Raw genomic sequence first — 19205 nt, 5'->3', positions numbered from 1 at the left:
CTATCTACACTATCTACAACACTTACTATTAACTACCCTATACCTGTTAAAACTACACTAAACAACTATCTACAGTACAACGAGTAAAGAGCTAGGGAGGTGGGGATCAGCTCCACAGTTCCAACGACCGTCACGGGCGGTAAGAAGGAACTGAGGGGGTGCTGGGTCGGCAGGGGCATATATCCGGTGCCATAAGGGCGCCACACCAGGGGGCGCCTCAGCCGACCCATCGAGTGTTGCTAGTGTAAAAATCTTCCAACGATCGTGCACGCGGCGCGCGCACAGCTAATTGGAATCGATATGAGGAAGCACTCAAAGAAGAAATTGAAAAATTTCAACAAATTATTTGCAGTTTTTCACCCAGCTGACAGAATCAGTAAAAAATACAAAATACAAAATAATTCTCAGAATTTTCCAACTTGTTCTAGTATTTTGTATTGTTGAACAAAATCAGTAAATTTAGTCACCCTGTTGTAGAACAAGTCACATGGGTGTCAACTATGCATGCAGGGCAGCTAGCATAATAGGGCCTGACTAGGGCCTCTAGTAGAAACAAGTGAGAAAGAAGGCTAAGGAAATAAGGACCATAGCAAGTACCATATACAGAACAGGTAAGTTACTCACCTGAACATAAAGTTCCCGGAGTTCATATTGAAATTTCTTGGAATCTGTGGTAATTGTCACTGGGCCAATTTCTGGGATGAAAAGAAAAAAATGAAAATTGTGTAATGAGATTGCAGTAAAATCCCAAAAGCTATTAAATTACAATTGCCCTGAGAGTCAATAATTTCAGTCGTACAATCTGGTATTTTTAAAAGGTTTTTTTTTTTTTAAATAAAGAAAAGCAATAACATTGTATTTAATGATAAAAGAGCAGAATACTATTTCAAGGCACTGGCCTGTATTGGGCATCATCTCTCCCATCCCCAGCATGCCAGGGGAACATATGCACTACACCACACCTTTTGACAGTGAAGCATGCTCCCCTTTCTGCAGCCAGCCAGCTCCATGTAAAGCAAAATACTGCAGCTTTCAATTACTAATTTTTGACACAAAACCCTTCGCATATTAGCACTTGGAAAAGGATAGCCATTTAAATGACCATGTTAAAGGAGAGTTGAGGGGTTAATGCAACAGAGGGCTGCTGACTTACAGAGAAGGTGGGTCTGATTTTAAGTCTACCAGTCTTGAATAATTAAAAACAACTCTGATAATTTTGTACAAATATTATTCTTAGTTCCATGTGTCTTAAACACATACATATACACTGGTCTGGCTGTATGTGTCTGTGTCTCTCACATGCATGCACTGCTGTTTTCTTTTGCCCCATATTTGTATTACTCCTGGTGATTGGGAAGGGGAAAAAAATAGTGGTTGCACCAGAAATTAATACGAGTTTGTTCCAGATGTAATTGTATGTCTGAGTGTGAGAAACTGAAGTCCTTTAGCCACAGACCAGATCAGCAAGCTTCTCCCACCAATGTTACACAAATGTGCCTCAAGACCCAGGCCAGGCCTGAAGGGCATCTCCCCTCTAGAAGGGAGAACATAGTTCAGCCTCCATGCCTGTTCACTCCCTGGTCTCTCAGATCAAGGCTGCCAGCAAAAGCACAAACTATAAATCAATTCCAATTCTGGGTTTTGTGGTGTAGGCATGTGTCTACTGACAACCAACCTGAGATCATCAAATTCAATTCAACTGGCCATCAAACCACCAGGAAATAACTTTCAGTAATCACAGGGCTCTATTCATAATGGCAACATAGAGGTGGAAGTTTAAATATCACATTAACACATACACACCCCAAGCCATCCATTCCCTCCTGATGTCTTCCAAATCATCATCCAGTGTGCTTATAACAAAATGTTTCCCCAAGTGTCCACATTTATTTCCCATACTCACTATAAATTAGAGCTTTTCTAAATGGGGATATAAAATAGCTATTTCTGATTCCCAATTAACTCCATAAATGGATGCTCTTAATCTGGAATAAAAGCATCCATGCATGAAGTTAATCAGGAATAGTTAATCCACTTTAAATCCACACCCTACCTTATTCCAGATTACCTTTCATGTGTGGACAAGCCTTAAATGAGTATTTAATATCCATGTAATCTTGATATTTTTTCCTTTCCAACCATCCAGACAAAGCTTCACTTGATAGCACTTTCAGCAGCAACCATGGCTGCAGTCTAGCATGATCACACACAAGGGTTTATTTTGGGGCTGTGTTTATGAATGCCTGGCGCTGTGTAGTTTTCACTTGATTTACAAAGGTCACCAGAGAGATCATAGAAAATATTTCCTAGTGTTATGAATTTATAGATGCCTTAAGGCTTTTATTATGGCTTTGATTTGAACCATTTATCCATAAATGCTGTTTGTTAAACTATTTAACATGTTATAATTTCATTTAAAAAATCTGTCCATTTTAAGAACACTGTGTTCTTTGAATAATTTTGTTTCCCCATTTCCCCTTTCCCATCCTAATCCTGCTTCACATTCACTCAGCAATTCATTTCTTCTTCTTCCTTTCAGGCTTCTTTAAAAGCATATGCCTGCAAGAAGTTGTCTCCAAACTGCTTAGGTTGAGGTCTATCCACTGACAACTATTGTTCTTAATATAGGCTGTGTGTGTGTGTATATATATATATATATATATATATATAAATCTAGTTCCTAGAGTCGATGAAGAAATAAATGAGCTGGTGGTTTTATGTATGTATGTGTGTGTATCATTTATTTCTTCATCCACTCTAGGAACTAGATTTTTAAATCCCAGAGCAGTAAGTGCTTTTGAAAATATTTTCTCTGCTTATCAAAGAGAGATCTAGAAACCCACTATTGGAGACATGGAGCCAGATCCTCAGCTGATTTAAATCAGCATAGCCAATTTAAACCAAGTGAAGATCTTGCCCCGTTTTAAACAGGGTGGAACCCTGTCTTTGAAAGTGAACACCAAAAAAAGACAAATATCTGTACAATTAGTTTTCATCTTGATTTTATTGTTGGGTTTTTTTTTCAGATAAGTGGAACAGTTACACTCCAATGCCTTGCGTCTCATACCTGCTGGACATACGAACACTGACGAGGTGGCTAAATTCATAATTTTCCTCCATAAAGTCATTTCCCATTATTGCATACTGGCAATTGGAGACTGAAATTCCATAACAAGCTTGAGAGAGAAAAAAAATGGGATTCAAGCATCTTCACAGAATAATTAATTTGGATTTTACCTCAAGATGGTGAAGTTGTCAATATACAGTAGCAATTAATTTTAATCACTCTTAGAAATTCAGCACATGTATACTGCCGGTGTCAGAGTCAATGAAATTGCTGTGTTATTCAGAGGTGAAAGTAAGCCGGCATGCCCTGGTACGGCATACCGGCAAGAGCCGGTGCACCGTCCTGGAGCAGATCGGCTTCCCCTGGCAGCAATTTAAAGGGCCTGGGGCTCCCAGCAGCGGCTGTAGCCCCGGGCCCTTTAGATTGCCGCCAGAGCCCTGCTGCCAGAGCCCTGGGGAAGAGGCGGCGGGGCTCGGGCGGCGATTTAAAGGGCCTGGGGCGCCTGCCACAACTACCACTCCGGGCCCTTTAAATCGTCCCTGGAGCCCTGGGGTAGTGGCGGTGGGGCTCCGGCGGCTATTTAAAGGGTCCTAGGCCGTGGCAGCTTCTACCGCCCCAGCCCATAAAATAGCCGCCGGAGCCCTGCCACCGCCTCCCCAGGGCTCCGGGGACGATTTAAAGGGTCTGGGGCTCCGGTAGCCACTCCCCGAACGACAAAAGTTTTATCAACGAAAAGCGCCGGTGTGAACAGCGCTTTGTCAGTGGGAGAGCTCTCCTGCCGACAAAGCTACTGCCACTTGTTGGGGGTGGAAGTTTTTTTTGTCGGCAGGAGAGCTCTATGCTGCCAACAAAAAGCAGCTACACGGTGCGCCTTTTAGCGACACAGCTGTAGAAGCACAGCTGTGTCGCTAAAAGGCACATAGTGTTGACATAGCCTTAGTAGCCTGACACAGTGCTTGAAGGAATTTAAGGAACATTCTTGGTAACAGTCACCATACAACACACTACAACTTTACCTTGTATATCAGCTTTCATAAACACTATACAAAATACTTTATGGAATTAAATTACGCAAGATATCACAGTGTGCACTTGGGGAAAAACTGCAGCAAGCACCCAGCCAGACACTGCAGCACACAGGGACAGAAGTAGCCAAAGCAGGGATCTCTGGTCACGTACAACTATATAATGTTCTCGGACTTTCAATGCCCTGCACTGATTGACTGTTTGCTTCAACCCTTTCCACCCCTGCCCTGTTCCCCTTATCCCCCTTTTCTTTCCATTCAGCTGATCCCCCACAAGTAAATCCACCACCTCCACCCCCCCCCCAAAAGTGGAACATAACATTTTCCCCCATCAAACTGTTCACTCAGCTTGAGTGTTCTATTCCTTCCTCACTCAGTATCTTTTCTATTTAGACAATCTTGTCCCAGTGTTTCCTTGTACTCCCCCATCTTTTTCTATCCATCTGCTTGTCTTACACTTAGACTGTAAGCTTTTTGGGGCATGGATTTTTTTGTCCTGAGTGTATACAGCACCTAGCACCGAGGGGTTCTGGTCCATGACTGGGGCTCCTAGGCACTATGAGAATACAAATGATAAATTAGTAATCAAAATACCTTTTAGTGCCTGATTTTCAGAAATGTGTATGCACAAATGTTGTATTTATGTGCTTAATTTCTATAGAGTTGTAGTAATTGCACACACATAAGTGACCAACTAATACGTCTAATTACCAGTTTATCTGCATGCTCAACTGCCACAGTAGTGCATGAAATCACAGTAAACACACACACACAATTTCCATACAAGTTGCATGCCTTCACCTGAAAAGCTGCCGCTTTAGGTTTAATTCATAGCACGCTATATGTTAAAATGTCATGAAACCTACAAAAAGATCATTGGAGTACAGGAAAAGACATATTTGATTTCGTTTTCTGGTTGTTAAGTTGCTTCTGAGGTGAAGGGCAGCTACCTGAAAATTTTCTAATGTGAATCCTTACATTCAGATGCTTAAATATAGATTCAAGGGACTAACTTTAGGCACCTACATTGACAAAGCTGGGATTTCGTTCATTATGGAGGTTTCCTCCATTCTTTATTACTCTGATGCTTTTCTCCCCCCCCCACCTCCTCCCGCACTCCACAACTGAGGCTATGTCTACACTACAAAGTTAAGTCGACGCAAGTTACGCCAATGATCATAAACCGCTATTACATCGCTTATGCATATTCACACAATGTTCCTTGTGTTGGTGGAGTGCATCCATAGTTGGCGCTCTAGCATCAATAGAGAGAGCAGTGCACTGTGGGTAGCTATCCCACTGTGCAACTCGCCACCTTCTGCAGCTAGGAGTTGTGGGGAAGCAGAGTGGATTGCAGTGCATCATGGGTGCAGGCTCAACGTCCCACGTTGCAGTATTTTCTGTCTCATCATTCCATGGGCTTCCGAATACATTTCACGCCATTTTTCAACAGCCCCCGTATACTGTGCGCCCCAGTAACCATGGATCCTGCACTGCTCTCTAGCTATGAACACAACACAGCTGATCATGCAGTATTACATAAGCTTCGAATCTGAACAGGAATCCATGGTGCCGGCCCTGCTGTGTGCCATGGAAAGAAAATTCCAGATTACTTTTGGCATTCACAGAGCAGCTGCACACAGTGAACCATCATTTTTGGGCTTGGGAAACAAGCACTGAGTGGTGGGATTGAATCGTTAGGCATGTCTGGGATGATGAGCAGTGACTGCAGAACTTTCGGAGGCCCAAAGCTACCTTCCTGGAACTGTGTGTGGAGCTCACCCCAGCCCTGCGGCACAAGCACACTAAAATGAGAGCTGCCCTCTCGGTGGAGAAATGTGTGGCAATTGCTGTGTGGAAGCTAGCAACTCCAGACTGCTACAAGTCAGTCACGAATTGGTTTGGAGTCAGAAAGTCCACCGTGGGGGTTGCATTCATGCAAGTGTGCAGGGCCATTAATTGCACCCTGCTATAAAGGATTGTGACTCTTGAAAATGTGCATGAAATAGTGGCTGGCTTTGCAGCACTGGCAATAGATGGCATTCATATCCCAATTTTGGCCCCAGACCATCATCTGACAGAGTACATCAATAAGAAAGGGGTACTTCTCCGTGATATTGCAGGTGCTTGTGGATCACTGGGGTCATTTCATTGATATTAATGCGGGGTGGTCAGAGAAGGTGCATGCCACATGCATCTTCATGAATGCTGGCATGTACAGAAAGCTGAAAGCAGGGGCTTTCTTTCCAGATCAGAAGATACTAATGCAGGATGCTGAAATGTCCATAGTGATCCTGGGAGACCCAGTGTACTTCTTACTCCTATGAAGCCTTACATGGGAAACCTAGACAGCAGCAAGGAGCACTTCAACAATAGCTGAGCAGGTGCAGAATGACCATTGAATGTGTATTTGGCAAATTAAAGGCTCACTGGCGTTGCCTTTATGGAAAGTTAGACCTCAATGAGGAAAATATTCCCATGGTCATAGTGGCCTGCTGTACACAGCTTCACAATTATTATGCAAAGGGGGAAAGTTTCCCTAGGGGTTGAGCATGGATGCAGATCGCCCAGCAGCTGATTTTGAGCAGTCGGATACCAGGATTATTAGAGGGGCACAACAGGGGGCTAGTTGAATCAGGGAGGCTTTGAAGCACCATTTTGACAATGAGCACTAGTAATGTGTCTTTATGTAATGCATTCTGCCATGTTTTATTTACTTGCCATCTGGAATAACCATTTTGATGATTGCTTCCTGAACGTGATTTGTAGTCTGCAAATGTGCCAATTGCCACAGCAGCAAGTACTGTGTGTAGGAGACAAAGATTGATTTTTGTTTCAGAGAGTTTTTTTTTTTAAACAGGAATAAGCAACAAACAGAAAATGCCTTCTTGAAAGGGACAAAACAGTGAGAGGAGCGCTCTCCTGAGGGAAGTTTTGATAGCTGTGTGTAAGTCTAGCTATCACTGGGGAACCTGTCCGAAGGGGTAAAGTGAACGGGATACTGCAATGGGCCAGGAAGATGCAAGAACATAAGAACGGCCCTACTGGGTCAGATCAAAGGTCCATCTAGCCCAGTATCCTGTCTTCCAACAGTGGCCAATGCCAGGTGCCCCAGAGGGAATGAAGAGAACAGGTAATCATCAAGTGATCCATCCCCTGTCGCCCATTCCCAGCTTCTGGCAAGGGACACCATTCCTGCCCATCCTGGCTAATAGCCATTGATGAACCTATCCTCCATGAATTTATCTAGTTCTTTTTTGAACCCTGTTATGGTCTTGGCCTTCACAACATTCTCTGGCAAGGAGTTCCACAGGTTGAGTGTGTGTTGTGTGAAGAAATATTTCCTTTTGTTTGTTTTAAACCTGCTGCCTATTAATTTCATTTGGTGACCCCTAGTACTTGTGTTATGAAAAGTAGTAAACACTTCCTTATCTACTTTTGCTACACCAGTCATGATTTTATAGACCTCAAGCATATCTCCCCTGCGATTGGCCAAACCTGTGAACGCTGCAGTTAAACAAAGCGTCCCGACCCACCAGTAGATTTCCCTGACAGGCCATGTGCCAAAGGTTGCCAATCCCTGATATAGAGGCAACATGATATTTTCTGTCCTATTATCTATCCCTTTCTTAATTATTGCCAGCATTCTGTTCGCTTTTTTGACTGCCACTGCACATTGAGTGGATGTTTTCAGAGAACTATCCACAATGACTCCAAGATCTTTCTTGAGTGGTAACAGCTAATTTAGACCCCATCATTTTATATGTATAGTTGGGATTATGCTTTTCACTGTGCATTACTTTGCATTTATCAACATTAACTTTCATCTGCTGTTTTGTTGTTCAGAAAATGTGTGGGTGGGATTTGAGGAGGGCATGGTAAGCAGTTCTGTATGGGCTGCGGGGAAGAAGCATGCATGTGTTCTGCTTGAAGCACTATTAGGGACTTCAACATCTCTGTGTGGCCCTCTATCATTTTTATCATCCGGTTCTGGCCCTCGAAAATTCGTTCCTGGCCCTGCTTCGTCTCCTGCCTATCTATTTTTAATTATTCATTAATTATCTCTCTCCCTGCTCTGTGTTCTTGATCTGTGGTGTCAGAAGATTGGAAATCTCCGAAACATGTCCTCCTTGCTCCTCCTGGGTCATCTCCTTATCTGGAGGAGGCGCTCCGCTGGCATGTAGGGGGTTCCCCTTAAGGGCACATCTGCAGAAGCACAAGAAACAGAGGCATAATTATTAGTGCACTCACAGCGCTGAATCATAATAGCAAAGTATACCTCTTTCTCACTGTCCCTTGGCAAGCACACAGCTCGGTGAACGCCCTAAACATGATTAGTTTGGCCCGGGGGGTGGGCGCATTCAAGATGGGGCAAAGGGTCTAGGTTTTTTTTTTTTAAAGGGATCACTAGGGACAATATTGTAAATTCTGCCACCATTTTCCACAAGTGGGAGTCATTGAAGCAGATATCTCACTCCTGAGGGTAAGCAAGAATGCAAAGGTGAATCTCCTCCATGCATGCAGCTTCAGACCGGGTCCCTATGCTGCTTGCCTGTGTGCTGCTTTGGTCCCTGCACAAGTGATTACCAATTGGTGTGGGAAAGTTTCCTACAGTGGGGGAAGTAAGAAAGCAGCTCTGACAAGGAACCTTCGGCAGAAGATTGGTGAGTACCTCCAGAAAAGTTTCCTAGAGATCTCTCTGGAGGATTCCCATGAAATCTCGGTGTATAGTAACAAACTTTTGCGCACAACCCCCACTGCGTAGCTGCACAGGGGAATAAGAAGCAGATGCAAACACAGTTAGTCTTGTATTATTCTATCCCTTAACCCACTTCTAGCTTATAACAAAGCAAAGGACAGCTCTACCTCATGTAATCGAGCAGTATCAACTCAAAATGAGCACTTACCAGTGCTCCCTTCTCCTACATCATGTGCGCCAGAGATGGAGTGCTGGGACTGAAACTTCAGGGGTGAAGAAGAGGTCCTGGCTTGCCACGGTACTGGATGACCCAGTCGCCTGTCCCATCTCATCCTCCAACTCCACTTCCTCGTCCATCACTTTGTCCTCGGGGTTGAGTCCACTGGCCGCAGTCTCCAGCCCCCTTGAAGTATCCACAGGGCTTGTGGCAGTGGGGGTCACTGCTGAGGATGGTGTCCAACTCCAGATCTCCAGCGCAGCACCAGAGTGACGGTTTGACTCCCTTGCCTCAGCTCCTTGATCTTTGTACGGTACTGATGCATGTCCTGTTCGTAGGTCTTACCCAGCATGCCACGAGAAATCTTCCTATAGGTATCAAAGTTTCTACAGCTGGAGCAGAGCTGGGACTGCACAGTAGGGTGACCAGATGTCTTGATTTTATAGTGACAGTCCCAATATTCAGGGCTTTTTCTTATATAGGTGCCTATTACCCCCAATCCCCTGTCCTGATTTTTCACACTTTCTATCTGGTCACCCTACTGCACAGTCTCCTCTCCCCACAGAGCCAGCAGATTCAGCAACTCTGGTGTACTGCACGCAGGAGATCATTTAGTGCATGGAGCCGCCATGGTCAGCTGGAAAGATGCAATGTGAGCTGTCAACGCTGAGCAAACAGGAAGTGGAATTTCAAAAATTCCCAAGCCTTTCAAGAGGGGTGGGGAGGGGGCAGATGCCTTTGTACCTGAGTGCAGGGCAGTGGAGTTTGAATTGCTAACCAGAGCGGTCAGAATGGGCATTGTGGAACACCTCCTGGAGGTTATTTGTGGCCACATAACTAAGCATGGTGTCTACACTGACACTGCGTCGATCTAATTTTGCCGCAAAAAGCTCTACGCCTCTCATCGAGGTGGTTCTATTTTTTTGGAGTAGCAGGAGAGTTAAATTGGCAGGAGGAGCATTGTAGTGTGTACGCCTCCACTGTTTTGTCGAAGAAAGCCAACTTTTGTCAGCACAACTGTATAAGGTAGACAAGGCCTGATTTTCCAACAACCATGACACTTGATATGGATACATCCTGATAGTTCACATTGATTAGGCTGTAATTTTATTCCTTTGTTTTGAAACTAAGTCTTCCAAACTAACCTTGGGGATTTTAGGCCCCTCTCTCTCTCTCTCTCTTTCTCACACACACACACACACTTGATTACATATAAAAGGATTTTTTTTTAAAAGGAATGGTTGCATGTTATTGAACAAAGACTGGACTTTCTAAAACTAAAACCACAAAACTCAGCTTAATACAACCAATATGGTGTTTGGTCAGTTGCTTAGGGACAGGCTCAAACACCACTCAACTGTCTGCCAATGAATTTGACAGCGATTAAGAATGTTGATATTTGCCTCCCCAAGACAAGTTTGAAAAAAACATTCCTTGGTAAATAAACAGGAAAAGTTCTCAATAAGTAAACTGATAAGTTGTTCACTTTAGTGTATTTAAAGGACTTTCCACACTGTCATCTGGCTGCATGTTTACATGAGAGTTGGAGAGTGATCACTCAGGGAAATCCTAAAATCATCCTGATTACAGATAGTTCATAAACGCTGCTATGGTGTTTGTAGTTTTGGCAAACACCAGGTAATCCACATACAATACAAAACATCTATACAGTACAGATTTGGTATGGAGGGCTGGATGGTCCAGAAAACTAGTAAAGACATATGGAGTCTTTCCCCACTATGCCATCAGTTCAGTAGTGGCTAAAAGTTGTTCGGTACCATACGATGGATGTTTGGCGGCCTATGTGAAATAAGTGGTCTTTGTCCAGTTCTACAGCACAAAACTACAATCACATGGTAATTAAAGCAGACCAACTAAGTATTGATTGGTCAGTGAACTATATTCTTACCCTGAGGCATTCATTCCTCTAGGTTAGCAAAGGCAGCATCAGGGAAAACTGACTACTATGCCCAGGCTTCACCTTATTATGAATAAAGGCCTTATTCTATGGTCATTATTCAATAGATTTGTCTAAATGAGGCCTGAACTGGTTCAGGATTGGGATTTAAAGCATTAAACCAACCATGAGGAACTTAATTATGAAAGGCAGGTGGCCTTTACTAACTTCCTGTTTTCATCATGCCATTGCAGTACAATACCTACTAGCCCAAATTCTCCCATTTAGTGGCATAAATTTGAAGTAGCAGCAGGGTTTTACCAGAGTTACATCAGTGTAAGAGAGCAGACTTTGGCCCTATGTGCCTTTAAAACTGTCCAGCTACAAGCACATTTGGCCACTTCTTTTCTAGCTAATATGTGACTCATGAAGGAAATAAACCAGTTTTCCCCCCATACAACATAGTACTTTCCTTTAGTTTAGATGGTCTTAAGTTTAAAATGAGGAACACTAACCAATTACATTTCTTATCAGTTCATATTGTACAGTATATTGTTGTTTTACATTAAATTGAAGTCAGATACTGAAATGCTACCGTTGAAAGAAATGTTTAAGACATCATTGAGTATATCCAGTTATTTAGAAAATATACATTTTTTGAAAATGAAAAATATATATACTGCAAAGCAAAATAAACTAATGCATACACCATGAAAACTGTACAGCCTTATTAGATAACCACCTCTCTTAAGAGATCACCCCTCAAAGTTAAGTATAATTCTGCTCCACACTTTAATTAGTAGTGCCTTTAGAAAGCAACTGATTTTTATTTTCACTGTACAGTGTACCCTACGTTTGTCATTTCAATTAATGTGAAAGCTTTAATCAGAACTCTCTATAGTAAGGCCAAAATGTGCAAATGTGAGTGCCTACAATTAGCTACATAAATCTATATTTAGTCAAGTAACAAGTGTCTTGGTTTTCATACAAGTTGAGCAACCCTGCTTCCCAAGGGGAGTTTGGAGTGCTTGGCTCAGGAAAAATCAGGATACTTGTTTAGGGGAAGATTTTCAAAGGCACAAATGGCAGTTAGGTAACCACATGTAAAAATGTTGGCTAAGTACATTATGCTAGAAAAATCCTATAGATGGTAATGAGCTCCAGTACTGCTTCCTATCCCATATCTGGAAATCTGCCAAATATACCAATATGTAATAGGCTGTGGGAGTGGTCTCCAGACAAGAAGAAGTTACCCACTATAGCAGGATGGTTACCCCACTCCTGCCCTGAAGGGCTTAAAAAAGCCCTGGGAGAGGGCTGTGGCAGGGAAAGCAGCTAATAGGCTGATTGGGGAAGCAGCCGCAGCTGGGCCACGCCCCATCAGGCCTCAGCTGGCCCTATATAAGAGGCTGGGAGCCAGGAGCTCAGCAGTCTCTCTCTAGCTGTAGAGGGAGATGTACCTGGCTGCAGGGACCTGAGCAGAGTACTGGAGTGGAGCAGGGCTGGGGAAAGGCAGAGGAGCTGGGGAGGCTCCAGCCTGGAAAGCTCCAGGCTGCGGCCTAGCAGAAGGCCAACGGGTACTGGGGGTTGCGGAGGGCAGCCCATGGGTAGGCAAAGGCAGCAGGTCCAAACCCAACCTTGCCGGTGATGAGTGGGCTGATACTGCAGTCTACCCCAGGCTGTGGGGGCTAGACAATGACTGGCAGTGGCCTTATACTGAGGTGAGGTGGGGGTTCCCTGGGGAGGGGAGATCCTGAGAGTGAGGGGTTACTGCCTGCAGCACCCCAGATAACGCACCGGAGTCCAGGGCGGGACGCGGGGGCCCAGCGGCAGTGGGACACTGGCCTGCAGGGGGCGTTCCAGAGGCTGGACAAGCTACTTCCTGAGACCACCAGCAGGAGGCGCTGCAGGGGTAAGTCCTGCATGGCTATACCCACTCACCCTGTTTATGGGGAATGCTTCACCAGTCAACAGCCCCAGACCTGAGGCCTACAGCCCGTCTCCACTTGAATTGCGACTCACTCACCCTCCCTCTCCCACTCCAAGAAACTCATTTTTCCTGTTATCTAAGTTGTAACAGCTAGGAGTAGCATAAATCTGAAATAGGGATGTAAATATCGTTTACCCAGTTACCTGGTTAAAGGGAGAGGGATGGGGCTGCTTCAGCCAGCAGCCATGGGGCTAGGGTCAGTCGGCACGCCCTGGGGCTGCTGCTCCGGGCAGCAGGGCTGTGGCTTGAGTTGACTGGCTGGCCAACGTGGCCCAGGAATGCTGCTCCGGCTGGCCAGCGGGGCTGGGGTCAGCTGGCTGATGTGGCCTGGGCCTGCGGCTGGGGTCGGCCGGTGGGGACAAGGTCGGTATGGCTGCTCCGGCCGGCTGGGAGCTGGAGGTTAATGGTTAAGCTGGGTTAACCGGTAATACTAATGCTTACTAGTTAACCAGTTAACCATTTACTATTTTACATCCCTAGTCTGAATATGGGGTAAGTTGTGGACAATGCAATATTTCACATGGAGCATCGTGAAAATGATGAAGAATCACAGGAAGAGTTGCTTTCTGCTAATATTGAACACGCAACTATATTAGAACAACAAAAATAGTATTTTCCCTCAAACTTCTCTCTCTGATTCACTGTAGAGCTTCTGACTCTAACCTCCCCATGTCCCTTATCTGTGGCTACTAGCTACAGATTTGAAGAGCCAGTACACATTTCTCCTTTCATACCTCCAGACGAGTGGCTTATTCTTGGGGGAGGGGCATGTAAGGAGTAACCTTAAATACCCAGGATAGAATTGGGCCCTATGTTCTGGGACTTCACCCAACTACTGTGAGGTGACATTTTATTGTGATATTTTCTTTCTCTGTCAAGAGAAATTGATAACTACAGATGTGAGGAAGAGGAGGAAAATATCTACAGCCCAAAATCTCTCCACCAGCAGCCCCAGAGAATGTAAGTATTAGCACTCCCTTACATCACCATCTGGGAAGAACAATTTGTAACATAAGGCCTGATTCTGCAAGATGATGAGCCTCCTTAACTCCCACTGAAGTCAATGAAAGTTGTGGGTGCCCTCCACTTCAAAGTTGGCAATAGGCACTTTACAGGAATGGGTCAACAGTTTATCTACCCAACAAAAGCCCATGTGATACATGCTCCACTGGAATCTTTACATACATAAGCAGTCAATTATTCATTTCAACTGTAGCTTGGTGAATGCTCCTTACAATCAACAATTCCTCCCTTGGGCTCTGATCCAAAACCCAATGACCTCAGTGGGCATTGGATTGAGCCTTTGCTGCCGAGTGGCTCAGTAGTTGAAAGATTTCATAAACTATTAAAATTTCTTCCTACATAATATCCTCTAATGACTCATCTGATCTTGGCTCTGAGCCTTCGGCCTGGGTTTAATTATATTAATTTCAGAAAAGCCCCAGAACTGCAATGAGCAACATTTACAAGATCATTTCATGGGGGAGGGGGGAGGGAGCAAGAAAGATGTGGGGTTTTTTTCAATTGCAGTGACTTTTTACTACGTGCAGCCTTAATTGAGGCTAAAAAAACAATAATTTTAAATTAAAAAATTCACTTTACTTAAGAAGGGTAATGTTTAAAGGAGTGTGACTGGATACAAAACTTTTCACCTCCAGGTTGATATTCAAATCAAAACCAGATATCCGATGGTAACAACATTCAAAGACTGACTATTTGGTGACCTAAGCCACATGAGTTGGTGGCCTCAGTCCAGTCCTTACTGGATAGTATTATATCCCAGTCACCAGTCTCACTGCGCTTTCATTCCGGTTTCAGCAGAGAGGCCAAGGTATGAATAAACCCATAGACTTAACAGCCTTCTCATACCTAGAGGCAGCCCCTCCAGAACAAATCTGAGGCCCATTGACAAGGCAGTGAACAGATCAGTTGCACTTCTGCTTTCCACACTCCCTGGACTCTGCAGAAAAAGGACATCAGCCTGCATGTGTTAAGCTGGCACCCTTCAAAAGCAGTGCATTCATTTTTACTAGTAAGTGAATAAGAGAATGCACAGGAAGTTCTTAGAAAGACATCCCCAAAGTTATGCATTAGTAAAGGACACAGCCTCCCACAGTAACACTGAAAGATAACAAAATGACAGAGACACTAATGCTATCACGTAACACCACAGGACAGCATAAAATCTTTCAGGCTGGGATTTTGAACAGGAGACTAATGGAGTTAGGTGCCCACCTCTAATTGAGATTCAGTGGGAGCTGGCTGCTTATCTCCCTTTAAGCGCCTTTGAAAATCCCAGCCTTGTAATGACTCCTGGATGTTTCTCTTGTGCATGTAGAACTTTACCTGAGGGTTTCAGCTTTAAAAAATTAAAGTTGTTCAAAATTCTTGTAAAACAAAACATAACACGGAGATCTGCAAAATTCTTGAGGGACAAAAATTGATAAGGATCCTGTGTCCAATGTAACTAGTGCTGAATTTAGCTGGTGGGAGCAAAGCACAGATTTTTGCAATGGATATTAACTAACTGCAATAAGGAATAGTAACAAAGTATGTGCTCATTAATCCACAATGGAGAGTAGCCTACATTAATTTAATATATTATATACTCTTCCCTTTTTAAAAAAGTACAGTGGTATCACTCAGACTTGACAGATATTCTCAGCCTCTATTTGAGGGCATGCAAAATATAGTTATGATCACATTGTAAATCCCGATTCTCTCCGTTGGACAACTCTAATAAGTAGTGCTTTATTGCTCTTGGTGCCTCTAATTTGGAGGACATTATACAGTACCCAGTATGGAGTCGGAGTTATTAGCTGGGATTGAAATACGGTTTAATGAAATACGGTTTAAATTAAATAAGCTTTAAGGTTTAACTCTAATTCCAAGAAAAATATACCACTTAGAAGCACACCCTTGCTGGTAGACAGAAAACTTATCATTATTGGCAAACAAACATGGAAAGCTGGAGGCCAAGAACCCTGACTCCATGCGGTTAAAAACCAAGGCAGTGCCAATGGGCATTAAATGTTACAAATGTTTAAAAGGATTGATGTGAGCCAAGTCTTTCTTTTGTGGGGGAACAAATGAATTTCCAGGATCCTGAAATCAGTGAATGACCCACCTTCCAACCTATTCAGTGGAGCCTTTTGAACTGCCCTATAGGTCTGGTCTCGGTAAGAGGTCCAGCAGCATCATTTCTAAAATTACTTTCATGGTTTCCATCCAATTCTCAATGGATGATTGCCTAAATTACAAAAACGACTGCCATAGTTGGCAACTCAGTTGATAAGTCCCACGAGAGGACTGAAGGAGCCATGAAGAGTGTACGAATCTCTCATTTCTAGGTGGTCCCTCTAGGTCAGAGTTGAGCCACACTTGTGAGGCATTGTGGGAAAATTCTGATTAGCTGCTCCCTGTACTGCACCTCTTCTGTGCATAAAGAATTTTAGTTTTCAAGGTTGTCAACCTACCACTTTTCAAGAGTACAGAAGTTCACACACTATTTATCGTTTTCAGATAAAGTACTAGCAAAGTAAAAATACTTTTGTTTACTCTATTATATGCAAGCTTTGCCCAACTAATTTGCTTCTTTCAATCTAAACTAAAAGATAAACAACTGATAAGAACCACACCACTGCTTCCTTACTGTACTGAGTAGCATGCAATGACAACTATTTACTGAAACTGATCTACGTTCCTAACACATACTATCAAAAAGGGTCATCAGATTATTTTTTGGTTTTGTTTTTTTCCCTGTTAATGGCAATCTTTTTGCAACCCAGGAACAAACTTTTACAGTTCTTTATCCATGATGAACTATAGCTCAGTCCAGGGCTATGTTGTATGAAATTATTTCTGTCTCCTCTTTTGCTATGTATATATTGGCAATGCTTTTTCAACACTTATAATGGTGCTGGAGGAGGAAATAAATATAGCTACAAACTGTGCAATGCTATTTTGGGACAGACAGTCTGAATATTTTATTCTTTTAATGTTAATTCAAGAAAGATTGGAAACTATTTTTAAATTCAAAACTTAAAACAGTTCATAATATATTAACAAATTAATGTCATATATTGTAACATCCAGGACAGATTCCATTTCCTTTCCTTTTAAATGTGCCCAAGGCACATAATAAAAATTGAAAAAATGGGTGGCTCATTCTAAAACTCCAGCAACAAAACTTTCCTGAAGGCTACTGAGTATTAAACATACTTAGCCACTCGTCTACACAAGATAGAAACAGAACAGCACTCCCAACAACAGCTCAGTGTTCCTGCAAGCAAGATTCTGTTACTTAAGAACAACTGACAGGCACTTAACATTTGTGAGTGCCATATATACACCACACAACAGTCATGCTTGTAGCTTCTCAGGGTAGGTCTTCATTGCAGAATTAAGCAATCTACACTCAAGTTACTCCATTGGAGTTAGCCTAGCTCTAGTGAGAGTGGGCACACTGTGAAATAACACCTGAGTTGCTGCGTCCACATTGGCACTGTACTTACTGGTGTGTGGCACTAAGATTTCAGTGGGGCACCCACATCCCATGATTCTTAGCAATATAGTCAACTGAGCTGTCTATTAATTCTTTCCCAGTGAATTGTGGACAAACTCATCTATCCTTTCTGGGCACATGTGAAAAACTGTGGGAAGGTATCATAGGACAAGTGGCATTTCAATGGCACCAGCCTGCATCCATACTACACAGTGGTTGCATTAGCAGCTTGTGAGTTGTGTTCATCTGAGTTTTAACCTATACCCAGTCAACTGAAGTTAAAAGTACCGCTGCACTTGAGTTAAGGGTTTTGCATGTGGACAAGAGTGTTGCCCTAACACTACTCATGTTAGAACTCGAGTTCATTTTGCAGTAAAGACAAGTTCTAAGGACAGGATATCAATATGTGACAGGCGCGGTAGGGGAAGGTCCTTGGGCACACATGCACTGGCCTGCCTGCCATCAGTTACACCAGCAGAGCTGCCTGATGTTTCCCCTTCAGATGGTCTGAATACTCTACAGGGGTTACAGAAACCAGAAAGCCACGCTTATTTTGTATTTAAATTGACAAGGATAGGACCTGGAATCAGAGACATTTCTGGCTTTCAAGGACACAATCACTCTAGAGCCAGGCTATCCTTACATCAACAGTTTGTGATTCTTTTAGCCTCTTTTACCTACTTTGTATTGTAAAAGCTAAATTAAGAACTGATCAGTGTACCATGCATAGGTGTTTTTGTTTGTTTTTTTGGGAGGAGGCGGGAGGAAGTGAGTTGAAAGGTGACAGGATAGCACAGTTGTCATTCACTGGGAGATCATATGCAGTTCCAATGAATTTTAGTTTGTTTATTGTTTCTTCCTCCCGTTCCCCATATAAGGGTGAGAAAACAAAAATAAAGATAACCTAAAATCCACCCAAATGCACATAAGCCCCCAAGACCACTTTATTTGAAAAACTGTCTCTTGAAAAATTTTTGCTCTCTCATCCCCAATTCATCCCAGAACTGGTTAGTATAACTAGTTCAGAGCAGAGTAATGGATAAAAGTTAACTCGGAGGGCTTGTCTACACAGAGCAGAAATGTGCCCCTACAGGGATGTGATTTTGACAACACAATGTTAATGTGCAATAGGGAACATTTAGTGAGCACCAGCAGGGTCTACACAGGCCGAATAATGTGAAGTATGCTACTGTGCATTAGAAAATCACGCTCCCATAGCGTGCATTACCCCACCCTGCAGACCAGGGATCGGCAACCTAAGTACCCTGGCAGGCCGGGCCGATTTGTTTACCTGCTGCATCCGCAGTTTGGTCGATCGTGGCTCCCACTGGCCGCGGTTCGCCGTTCCAGGCCAATGGGGGCTGCGGGAAGCTGCAGACAGCACATCTCTTGGCCCGCGCCACTTCCCGCAGCCCCCATTGGCCTAGAGCAGCAAACCGTGGCCAGTGGGAGCTGCGATTGGCCGAACCTGCGGATGTGGCAGATAAACAAACCAGCCTGCCCGCCAGGGGGCTTACCCTGGCTGGCTGCGGGCCAAAGGTTGCCAATCCCTGCTGTAGACAATCCTTAACATTTTATTTACAAGCCTATCCTGCAAGCTACACCCTTCCAAAGAATGGCAGAACTACTGTTGCAGCTTGAAGTGCCTCCAAGTTGCAGGAGTCATTCTCTCCAAATCAGCCAGAAGAGCTCATAGGATATCAGCTGTAGCATGGCTCCTCTGCACAATGATGACCTGGGCTGTGGCTTCCAAGTCACAATCTGGCCCTTTATGCTCTAAAAAGAAAGACAAATTTGAAGAATAAC

General features: G+C 43.6%; 1 protein-coding gene across 1 annotated transcript in view; it reads right to left on the bottom strand.

The window, feature by feature from the left end:
* Positions 1-19205, bottom strand: part of LOC113407339 (hemicentin-1-like) — a 344382-nt gene that overhangs the window by 293771 nt on the left and 31406 nt on the right. The window contains exon 2 of the mRNA XM_026655742.1: positions 625-695. Coding sequence (XP_026511527.1) covers positions 625-695 — 71 coding nt within the window. The remainder of the gene's footprint in view (positions 1-624; positions 696-19205) is intronic.

Source organism: Terrapene carolina, unplaced genomic scaffold, assembly GCF_002925995.2.
Source record: "Terrapene carolina triunguis isolate 2854851 unplaced genomic scaffold, T_m_triunguis-2.0 Scaffold211, whole genome shotgun sequence".
In the NCBI taxonomy this organism is placed as follows: Eukaryota; Metazoa; Chordata; order Testudines; family Emydidae; genus Terrapene; species Terrapene triunguis.
This window is presented reverse-complemented; position numbering and strand designations above follow the sequence as displayed.